The 12,301-nt window shown below is 44.8% G+C and overlaps 1 protein-coding gene across 1 annotated transcript in view; it reads right to left on the minus strand.

Annotated features, from left to right (window-relative positions):
* Nucleotides 1-12,301, minus strand: part of srpx2 (sushi-repeat containing protein X-linked 2) — a 66,663-nt gene that overhangs the window by 19,346 nt on the left and 35,016 nt on the right. The window contains exon 4 of the mRNA XM_067997000.1: nucleotides 9,305-9,496. Coding sequence (XP_067853101.1) covers nucleotides 9,305-9,496 — 192 coding nt within the window. The remainder of the gene's footprint in view (nucleotides 1-9,304; nucleotides 9,497-12,301) is intronic.

The raw sequence follows: 12,301 nt of genomic DNA on the forward strand, positions 1-12,301 counted from the left end.
CTGGAGGGCTGCAAAGTGTCCAGGAGAAAAACAAGATACTGTTCTGAAGCTTGCATTGAGGATAGGAAAAGCAGTAGTGATAGTCATTTTCTTAGAATTGGTCCATTAGCAGTTTCCATGATTCCCAGAACCTGTCCAGGCAAGGAGTGACATATTCTTGTAGCCTAAGCTTTGTTTTATTGAGAAACCAAGGTGAAGGGTTAAGGCCTATAGTGCAGGACACCACCAATGCTGAAAGCAATAATGGATAAAAATTCTGGCTGATAGAAAGATTTCCACCAGCACAAAGTGAAAGAGCAGAGCCCAAATTTGGGATCAAATGAAGTCACTAGGTCCCTGCTTGAATAAAACAACACGCAAAGTGGGATTGGGTGCCTGCCTGTGTTCCTTGTTGTCACACAGAATGTGCAACAGTTTCATTACGCCATCGAATATTATGCAACTGATGGCCATATTGGCCAACACGCAAAATCTTGACGTTTACCCTGCTGTGCGCTGAGCAAGCCCATTGAAACTAGGCATTTAAAGATCAGTTAGATTCTGGCCTGGATACCAGGCACCATAGTTTTAAGTGTTAGGTTCAGTGCTGCACTCATACTAGATTTGATAGAAGAGGAAAAAAAAACCAAAGCAGGGATGCTAGGGAGATCAGATTGTACCAGAGCTGCACTGCCCAAAGCCACCATCACTCAAAGTACCAATCTCTACAAGCCCAATCACAACTACCTGGCAATGACAAAGGAGAACTGCCCCACAGGCTTAGATTCAACAGGAAAAAAGAAAGACTTGCATTTATATAGCAGCTTTCATGACCTCAGGATGTCCCAAAGTGCTTTACAGCCAATGAAGTAGTATTGCACTGAAGTGTTATGCCATCTGTTGCAAACAGATTGGCAAACAACCTTAACCACAGGGTCAGCACTGCCAGTGGCTCTAAAGGTCACCACCATGTTCAACTTTTGTAGAGTACCAGAGGGGACATCTGCAAAAAAGCCAATTTTGCGGTCTATAGATTTAGCAAACCGGTCACTAACACATCATTCAGCAGTGTCAGCTTTTCCCAGTGAATAGGGACAGCTGCCTAATCTTGTTGCGTTGCTCGATTCTCCAAAGTATAGGAGGTTATTTATGCTACTCACGTGGCCAACCATGTCCCTGGACACAATTCCTTAGCTTACATGAACTGAAAGATCCTCCACTCCATCAGTGTGTAGCTGATACAATCAACACCAGATCATGCAGGTAAATGCCAGTGCCCCAGGCAGAAGTCACAATTCTTTCACAATGAGACAATCATGTGCCACACTTATTTAGATATGGTTATGACCCCCTTGCATGAACCATGGACACAAGTTGAATGCAGATACAACAAGGCTCATGCAGTTACCAAAATCATCTTAAAGCATTATTAAACGAATCTTGAAGCAGTGTTTCAGAAGTCTCGAAAGATTGTGGTACCTTACAGTACAGCACCACTAGGTTCTCCAAAATTATCATTTGACACATTCAGCATAACTGTATAGGTGTCAAAGGATGAGTGCAAATAGTCAGTGCATCGTCCAGCTACTTGGTAATAGGACATTTGGGATGTGTTATTTTCACAGTTCTCTTCAAATTTGACACCATCTTGGTCATTTATATCTAGGTCTTTGGATATTGGAGACTGTATTAACACTTTTGGGTGACCTTTTCCCAGGCATTAAGCACAGCTTTCCAGTAGGGAGGGTATCCTGGCATTCCAAACAGGGCAGCTCACCTGCTCTGCACCTCATGCAGCAGGACCTCTACTACAGCAGCCACAGGATCTGGCTGCTCTTCAGCTGTGAGGTTCAGACTGCTCTGCCAAGCTCTTCAGGGACATCACCTTGCTAGGTAATACTCCTGGCTCAGCTCTGCTTAAAGACACTGCTGCAGCCTTTTAAATGCTTGCAGCAGTGCTCTCAAATTCCAGCTATGCGGTTGCGAGCCATCAGACTCTGCTCACATTGCAGAGGAGCCTGCCATAAATATTCAAATCAGAGCCATACCAGAAGTCAAGATGGAAATGGTCTTAGGTTAAGCGTCGGGCTGAAGTCCCATCACACTCTGTTTCCACCCCACTAACGCCATCATTGGAATTTTTACCCTTAAAAAAGACTGTATAAATCATGAGTAGTGATTAGGTAACACCAAGTTTGAATTTTGAAAGTCTATTGATTGCAGGAAGAAAGAAAGACTGAAGGAGGTAACCAGTTCTGCAGTTCTCCCTGTGCCACACAAGCAGAAAAAAGCAACATATCAGTAATTGTCCACATAACCTTTGTTTTCAGTTGAGGGCAGAAGAAATATTGTGACAGTGGACCAAAAGATGGGGAGATAATAAAACACCAATCCGGTCAAACATGAACATTCTGGAATGCTATCTCGGTTTTCTTGTGGGGAAGAGACAGCAAGCTTTATGATCCTGCATTGATTTCCTCTTACTATTTGAATTACATTTCCTCATTTATCTGTTCTGGTTTCCTCTTTGTCCTCCATCTCCTCTGCTTTTTAATCTGCCTCTTTCTTTAGTCTTCACTGGGCGAAGATCAGACAGATGACTCATGAAACTCGGCAGCTTCAAGGCCATAGGGTTAGAACAAAAGGAAGCACCAGTGACTACATGAGAGAGATGATGTGTGCCTAGGGGCATGATCAGCACAAGCTGTATAGAAGAGGCTTCCTCACAGTCCTAGTGCCTGCAAACTTTAGGCATCCATTTTATTTGAAGTCTGGTCGAAGCTGGGGATAAATCTGGAAAAGATTTGTTCTAAACTTCCTGTTCTTTCTCCTCCTCATACTTAGCAACTCATGCATAATATTATACTAAGCAAGATGCCTCAGGACAACAATTTCAATTGAGGTTTGAGCTGCTAATTAGTGATGCATTTCACCTTGATGTGATACTTTGTAAAGAAAAAATTATGTATCATCTATCCTGTAGAAAATAGAAACCAAATTTAAAGCCTGAATCAGACAAAACAAATCTCACAATTTTCTTCCCTTCTCTCCGGAAGGCACTGATTTTTTTTGTGGTGGATACAATTCCATAAGTGCCAGAAGCGTTTGTACCTTGGAACTCTTTAATGTTTGAGCTAGGACAGTAGGTTCTGGCAGACTATTCGGCCATAGAAGGCAACACAGCTGAACGAAAGCAACGCATGACATCAACATGCCAGCAGGGATCATTAGGTAGTGATCAGGAACAGGAAATCCAACTGATTTCTTCCCTCGCTGACTCATGGTTGCTGAGGGCAATTGTATCTCCCAAACCGCTGCCCTGGTTGTCTTTCAGTTGATATGTTAAATTGTGTGCTTCTATTTAAAGAGTGAAGATCTGATCTGATATGATTGGGGAAAACCAACTAGGAGAAGGAACTATGCATGAGGGAGTTAAATTAATATCAGTGGAGATATGCCATTTGCCCTAGTAATCCTGCTAGCTGAACATTAATTTAGCTCCTCATGCAATTAGTCTCGTGCTCCTTTTTATATTACAGAAATGCCCGGTGTCACCTAACCACTATTTCTTGATTTGTTTCCTCTTTTCTATGCTTTTTTCCAACCTTGTTGGTGTTCTGCACTGTGGGCCTTAGTATCTCAACAATAAAATAAAAATTGAACATTACATTTTTGAAACAATCAAAATAGGTGTGCAAAACATGTGATCACCTGCACTTTCTGACATCCTCTCCCAACATACTGACCTGGGTGCTCTCTCAATAGTGCAACTACACAATGATGTGATAAAGGCCAACATCATTAACATGGTGGTATTTCAGGGCTTGTGAAAAGCTTTCTAGCTCGCAGTTGAAGAATTTGTAATGTCTTCCCTGGATCTTTCAATTATGCCTGATGAGCAATGATAGAGGGAGGCTAATATGAAGGTATTCCAATTCTGAAGAAGTGTTTTCAGTGAAACATTAAATTGCCTTTTCGGATGCTGACAGATCTGGATTTTCTGATTTTATTGCAGTATTTGAAGTCTTTTTATCTCAGGGGTATATTACAACTGCTGTGTTCTCCCCATTCACATATAGGAACTGATTGGGGCATGGTGTCCTCTATTTGCTTTTTATGCACATGTATAAAGACCATGTATAACTTCACTACAAATAAGTGAGCACAAGAATCTTCCCCACTGTTGCGTATCCTGCCATGTGGTTAATGTTTTCAGTCTTTCCCTTAAACCATAGAATTGGTCCTGGAACATATTCAGAATGTCTGACTGCAATGAATGGCCTCTATTGTTCGGCTACATTGGAGTATGCGCTGATGGAGTTCCAAATTGCAGTTTTTTGGGAATCATCCAAAGATTTTGCCATATTGTCCAAATAAAACTTTACTGTTTTCTTTCATTTTCGAAGACAGTGAACAAAGAGAAACAAGGACCCAGACTTTGCTGTCAAAATAACGGTGAGGCTAATGGTGCTTGCCGTTATTTCTGCGTAAATGGTACAGCAACTTCAGGCAAGGGGCAGATGCATGGTTAAACTCAACTATCCAAAAGTTTCTGTCCGAGATGCATTAGCTTTGTGAAAACGGCATCTTGCTGTCTGCCTCACCATTGAAATACATTGAATGGTGTGAAGTTGCTGTATTTTACATACATTGGATGTACAGCACAGAAACAGGCCATTCTGCCCAACCGGTTCATGCCGGTGTTTATGCTCCACACGAGCCTCCTTCCTCCCTACGTCATCTAATCCTATCAGCATATTCTTCTATTCCTTTCTCCCTCATGTGTTTATCTAGCTTCCCCTTAAATGCATCAATGCTAGTCGCCTCAACTACTCCTTGTGGTAACAAGTTCCACGTTCTAACCACTCTCTGAGTAAAAAAGTTTCTCCTGAGTTCCCCATTGGATTTATTAGTGACTATCTTATATTTATGGCCCCTAGTTCTGGTCTCCCCCACAGGCGGAAACATCTTGGAGATGATTTTAGGGGGTAATTGCAGGTGCGTTTGGGGTGGGGGGGGGGGCTCCGAAAATCGCGGAAATCCCATTCGGGTTCGGAAGCTGGCTTCAACCCGCCGACTTATGAGTTTCCCAGGGACCCACCCATGTGCGCACAGGCGACCCAAAAACGGAAGTCCCACGGCAATTAAAGCCGGCGGAATGACAGTTAAGGAGCCAAATGTACCTCATTGAGGTACCTAAGGCACTTTACCTGTTACAGATGAAGTAATTAGAATGATTTTTAACTAACCTGGGCAGCTTGCCACTGCTTCTGATTCATGCCTGGTGAAACCAGGCGTGAAGGGCCGGATCAGGGAAAAAGAAACTAAATAAATTACATAAAAAACCAGACGGAAGTGAAAACACAAAATTAACCTACCTTTGCAACCCTGCTCCGATGTCCGATATCTCCCATTCCGATGTCCCCCTCTTCACCCCCCCGATGTCTCACTCTTCACCCCCCCGATGTCTCACTCTTCACCCCCCTGATGTCCTCCTGATCTTCCGCTCTCCCCCCCCGATCTTCCCCTCTCCCCCCCACCTCCGATCTTCCCCTCTCCCCCCCACCCCCGATCTTCCCCTCTCCCCCCCCACCCCCGATCTTCCCCTCTCCCCCCCCACCCCGGTCTTCCAATCCAGTGCCAGATCTTCCACTCTCCCTCCCCCATTCTCCCGGTCTTCCAGTCCAGTACCAGACGACGTCTCGCTCTCTCTTTCTTGCCTCCCCCCCTCCCCCTTACGTTGCAGCTCCTGAAGGCAGCCAGCCTGTCAATCAGTCGGAAGCAGTAAGTTTTGTTCATGTGGGTTTGCCATGCGCACCTTCACCCCCCCACTGCCAACTCACCACCATTACAAAATTGAGCCCCTTCTCTACATCTACCCTATCAAACCCTTTCATAGTCTTAAAGGCCTCGATCAGGTGACCCTTCAGTCTTCTCTTTTCTAGAGAAAAGAGCCCCAGTCTGTTCAATGTTTCCAGATAGGTATAACCTCTCTGTTCTGGTATTATCCTAGTAAATCTTTTTTGCGTCTTCTCCCGTGCCTCTATATCCTCTTTATAATATGGAGACCAGAACTGTTCACAGTACCCCAGCCGGCCCAGACTGCTGAGCCCAGGCCGAGATGGTGCAATCTCAATCCAGGCCCTCTCGGCCCAGGGCAGCTTGAGGTCATCCTCCACAGCCATCTGCAGTCTCCTCAATTGAAGGCCAGCAGCCTTCTACCACCCATGCTCCAGCCATGGGGATGTACCTTGTAGGAGCACTAGGAAAGGTAAAGGCACATGAACGACAGGCAGTAAGGGATGCATAAGGGTGAATAGTCTAATTTTGTTTGCATAACTTCATGTGTTAATTTATAAATGTGGATTTGAATTTGCATCTGGTGGTGGTTTTTATTTCTGCGATGAGCTGAGGGAGGAAGCAATGTGTCATCATAAGGAGGATGATTTGATGGTCACGTGGGAGAGAAAAGGTAAGGAATGTGGGACTGTTGGTGAATGGGGAGGTGTCATTGAAATTACTGGAATCGCTCATTAATAATCTGAACACGCTGAGCCCTGGCAGGTAGGGCCTGTCTACCTTGTGGCCTCCCTGACTCTTCATCCACTTCCTGCTGCACTTCCTCCTCCTCCTCCTCCATCTCTTCCTCCTCCTCCTCCTCTTCTTCTTCTTCCACTTGCTCAGGTTCTCGCCTGATAGGCGGTGGCTAGGGCTGTTCCCTCATAATGGCTAGGTTGTGCAGCATGCAGCATACAATGACAAATCTTTGTTACCCACTCAGCTGAGTACTGCAGGGCTCCTCCAGAATGGTCCAGGCAGCGGAAGCATTGTTTGCGGACACCTATGGTGTGCTCTATGATGTTCCGTGTGGCAGCATGGCTCTCGTTGTAGGCCTGCTGTGCACGTGTGCATGCGTTCCAGGCTGGAGTCATGAGTCACTTCATGAGGGGATAACCCTTGTCACCCAGTAGTCAGCCTTTGACTTGCCGTGCTGGCTGAAATACAGGTGGCATGGAGGACTGCCGCAGGATGAAGGAATGGTGACTGCTACCAGGCTAGCGGGCATTGACCTGCATGATGCGCTGTGTGTGGTCGCACACCAGCTGCACACTGAGGGAGTGGAATCCCTTTCTGTTCATGAATATGGCCAAGTTCAGATGTGGAGCACACATGGCAATATATGTGCAGTCAATGGCACCCTGCACCATGGGTAAGCCTGCAATGCGAGCTAACCCTCGAGCTCGCTCTTGCTGTGTGTCTCTGGCAAGAAGGAATGAGATGAATCTGTTTCTGAGTACGTACAAAGCCTCAGTGACCTCCCTCATACAGCAGTGCACTGCAAACTGTGAGATGTTGCTTATATCTCCAGCAGCAGCCTGAAAGGAGCCAGAGCCGTAAAAATTAAGCACCACAGTTACCTTGACAGCCACAGGCAATGCTGTCCTTGCCCTGCTCTGAGGCTGCAGTTGTGGCTGCAGCAGTTGACAAATTTCAGTCACGACCTCTTTAATGAACAGCAGCCATCTGATGCACTGGTCGTTGCTGAAGTTAAGGTAAGAGAATTGGTCCCTGAAGGTCCTTGCTGGAGATGGCCTCCTGCTGAGTGCCCTGTGCTCTCCCCCTCCTCCTCCCCCCTCTTCTAGCAGCGTGTCCTGCCCTACGTGGCCTCACTGCATGCTTCCAGTCATGTTCAATTCCCAGAGGAGGATCTAGCAGGCCACCCATGTATGGAAGCAACTTTTATCAGTACAATATTTTAAATACCACTAAGAGTACTGCAAGACCAGCCAGACCACTCTCTATAGAATATTGAAACTTTAGCCAAGTATAAGAAACTTCCAAAAACACTTTCAATTGCACCAGCAGCCAGAATAAATAATCCAGCAACTAACCTGTAACTCCTTCATGGTCCCTTTAAATTGTGCTGGTAGGGGGTCCTTCATGTTGTTTAAGTCCTGTTCAGCTGTGCGAGGTTGGCTGGAGCGCGGAGTTCCATGATGTCGTTGGCTGCTTCAAAACAGCGTTGCCCTCTGATTGGCATCATAATCTCCCTATTCTATATGCTGCTGGCAGTCGTTAGGTGCGCGTGTGCAAACACCTTTACCAAGATGGTATCCTGCACATTTCACGTTGGAAGTGTGCGTGCACTTCTCGGATGCCATTTTTGGGGCTTAGATGTCCGCGTAACACCTACAAAACGGGTGCTACACAGCCCAATTTCACCCACTTAATCTTCCTCTGCTTCAAATATTGATCCAATTTTCCCTTGAAAGATGTAATAGTGTCTGCCTCGACCATTCCCTGTGACAAAACGTTCAATGCTCCCAACAACCCTCTCTTTAAAGAAATTTCTCCTATCCTGTCTCCACCCTCCTCTTAGCCTTCTCTGCTCCAAATGGAAATAGTATCCCAGTATCTGGTCCTTCCTCATAACTATGGTTTCCCATCTCTGGCATAATACCGATGAATTTACACTGTGCATTCTCCACAGATTTAATGGCCTCGATATTAACACCCCCCAACGACCGGCGGTGGGTTTCGTGGTGTCTGAGTGTCCCGCTGTGGAGAGGTGGGACACTTCATTAACTTATTTAAATCGGGCTCCTACAGTGCAATTGGGAGCCTGATTTAAATTTTACAGTTGCTGCGCAAGGGGTCGGAAAACTCGGCAGTGAAAAAGAGCGGGAGCTGCCGGCGCCACAACGTAAGTGCCTTTTACAGCACTCCTTGTGGGCCCCTCAAAGGAGCCTTCGGCCACTCCTCTGCCGATTGCGGCCGATCCCATCCCCACCCCCCAAGCCCCAATCATCAACCTCCCCCCTCTCCAGCCCCCATGGCCTCTCTTCTCCACCCAACCCCCCCAAGCTCTGATTGCCGTCCTCTCCATGCTGCGATCGCAGCCGACCTCCCCCTCCCCCCAAGCTCTGAATGCCAATCTTCCCCCCTCCCGATTGCCGATTACTGTCCCCAAGATACCCAGCTGCGGACTCCTGCTGTTGGTTTTCCCTCCCAGCTGCCGACCAAGTTGTCAATTTGGCCGTTGCCAGGCGGGAAGTGCATCCAAAAAGTGATAATGAGATCCAGCTGTTAAGTCCCGGAGGACCTCCGTGTTCCCGGCCTTGCCGATATCTTGGCCGTTTTCAGCCACCCTACACCCTCCCCACCTCCCCTTAAATACCGGGGCCAATGACTTTCTATAATGGGGCACCCAAAACAGCACACAGTACTCTAATTGTGGCCCAACCAATATGTCATACAAATTCATCATTACTTCTTTACTTTTGTACTTTGTGCTTTTATGAGTGGAAGACTTTTCCAGACTCACCTTTGCACCTGCTGATTCCGGACCAGCGCCTGGTCACTCTACATTCAACCTGCCTTCGGCCTAACAGCCTGTATCCTCGGTCACAAAACATTTGACAACGTGTTCCCAGCATGCTGTTGTAGTTTGGACCCTTTGGTGAACGACATTCCACATCACCGTTTTCTATGCTTAATGGATAACACCATCTTGGCTCTGGAAAAAGTAAGTTCAGGTTCAAGAGAGCTGGATGTTTAGATTTTCTTACCCTTCTTCTCCTGAAGGTGGCAATTCAAGTTTGGGAATAGTTCCATGGAAGGAGGTACTCTCTGGTACCTCCCCAAGTGCCATTCTTTACGCCTGAGCTGAAATAGTAGTAGTAATAAATGGAGGACATTGCAAACAAGACTGAACCTGCTCTCACCTGACCTCCACAAAGGATGCTAGGCAATAATCAAAAGTTGGAATGCTGGCTGAGCTTGGTTTTTTCCATTTTTCCCCAAATGAGACAAATTGTAATATCTCTTCCTCAACTAGGATCAAGCCTGGGACCCATCTGCACAGCTCAGAACCACAGCGCAGGGTATAATTATCCATCCAGCTATCAGGACAACAAGTTGGACAAAGACTGTTTTATCCATTTAAATGAAGGTACAATAAAAATAACAAAGTTTTAGATGACAATTTTTATCAAACACCAAATTACCAAATCATTTCCTTTCCATTTATCTTCCACTTTGCCTCCAGTTACAAGTTTGTCTGACATGATTCATTTTTCTAGGTTAAAGCATGTCAACTGGCTACACTAGGCCTGAACAAGATATAATGCAGCACGAGAAAGGCAAAAATGGGTGAAAGGATATTACTTCTTCCAGTTCTGACGAAAGGTCATCAACCTGAAAAGTTAACTCTGTTTTTCTCTCCACAGATGCTGTCTGACCTGCTGAGTATTCCCAGCATTTCTGTTTTTATTGTGAAAGGATATAACTCACTGGTTAGTGTGATCAGTGACAGAGCCATGCACATTTGTTCCATGACATTTTCGGCACTCTATAAATGCAAGTTGTTGTTGTTGTTTTCTTTCCTCCTCCAATTTTCTACTTTCCTCTCCTGAAGGTGCTGACTCATTCTGAGGTAGGATTCACAAGTCCCACTTGCCTTCCAGTACCTTACCCAAGTGGCTGATCATCATGTGATGGATGTCAGCAATTTAATTAACCACCGGGCAGCAGCACAGTCAGTCCCAATCCTATCTTCACCAAACATTAATACAGATGCAGTTTCTAGCAGGAGGTAAAGGGAAGTTAATTTTATCCCTCTCCGTAGCCCAGGAGGCCAATTTCAGCTGTATTGCCACTGTAGAAGAGATCTGCCAGCTCAGCAAAAACTGGCAATTGAATCTGGGACCTTCTTGGTCTGTATAACTCTGTCACAGACGGTCTTTACCAACGGAATCATCAGGGAAGCAGAAGATGGCTTTTCTAAAAGTTTCTATATATTTTAGGGGACGTTCCAAGTGGATGTGGTTCCACATTGTGTCACAAGATAATTACAAAGGAGGAACACAATTCGGCCCATATTTGTTCATCCATCCAGAAGCACCCTACTGTCCCCCCATTGTAATATCTGAATGTTTCTTAAATGTATTTGGGGTTTTGCCTCCACCACTCTGCCCAAAAGGTCATTTCAAGTGTTGATCACTCTCTGTGCGAAGAAGAACTACCTGATATCAGTCCAAAAATTACCTTTTACTAGTTTGAACCTTGTCCTACTCCCATAATTTAATTCAAATTAATATTCCAGAATTACCTTTTCCATACCATTTACTATCTTATATACCTCTATAAGATCACCTCTCAGATGCCTCCTTTCCAGGCTGAAAATCCTGACTGTCTCTAATCTTTCCTCATATCTCAGACCCCCAACACCAAGGATCAGACTTGTGGCTTTTCTCTGCACTGCCTTGAGTGCTTGAATGTCTCCCTTGCGTCTCATAGAAATATACAGAAGTTACAACACGGATCAGGCCATTCAGCTCAACCAGTCCATGTTAGCGTTTACCCTCCACACAAGCATATAGTTCTAATCATTTTACCCATCATGTTCCCATATCACTTCAACCCCTTTCCCTTCATCCACCTATCCAATCTAATCTTGAATGTTGACATAATTTCTGTCTCAAATCGTTAACCCTGGCTTGCTGTGTAACTAAGTTTCTTTTGTCCTCTCTTCTAAATTTCTTTCAGTTAATCTTTATATATGGTTCTTTGTTCTCAACTACTGGAAACATTCTGCTTCTATCGACCCAATCCCATCCTTTCATAACTTTAACAGTTCTATCATATTGCCCTATAATCTGTCTTGTTCTAATAAAAAGATCCAATTTTTCTAACCTTCTTAATATTTGTATTAGGCAGAATCCTAATGAATCATTGTACTCTCTCTCAAGCCTCAGTATCTTTCCACTAGTGTGGAGCCCAATGCTGCACACAGTACTCTGAGGTCTTAATAATGTTTTATATAGGCTCATCATTACTTCTTGGATTTTATATTCTATGCATCTTATGACAAAACCTAGAACTGGCACAGTGCTCAAGGTGTAGTCTGACCAGAGTACTATACAGTTTGATTATGACTTCCTTTGACTTATATTCTGCGGTTTTGACTGTCATTCAATATTATATTGGCTGTGTTGATTGCTGCTCTGCATTGGTTGGACACATTCAGCGTAGAGTCTACTGAAATTCCTAAGTGTCTTTTCATTTCAACCGTTGCTATTTCAATACATTCATTAAGTACACATGTTGCTCATGTTTCCATCCTATCTGCTATACTTGAACTTATCTGCATTAAATTTCATCTAGCATTGATCTGCCCACATATTTATTTCATCCAACTCTACTTTTTGAACTGTTTCCTCCAATACCGCTGCCACTCCCAATTTGGTATTATCAGCAAATTTGACCACTATGCATTGAATTTCTGAGGATAGGTCATTTATGTAAATGAAAAACAATAGTG

This window comes from Heptranchias perlo, chromosome 15 (genome assembly GCF_035084215.1).
Source record: "Heptranchias perlo isolate sHepPer1 chromosome 15, sHepPer1.hap1, whole genome shotgun sequence".
Lineage (NCBI taxonomy): Eukaryota > Metazoa > Chordata > Chondrichthyes > Hexanchiformes > Hexanchidae > Heptranchias > Heptranchias perlo.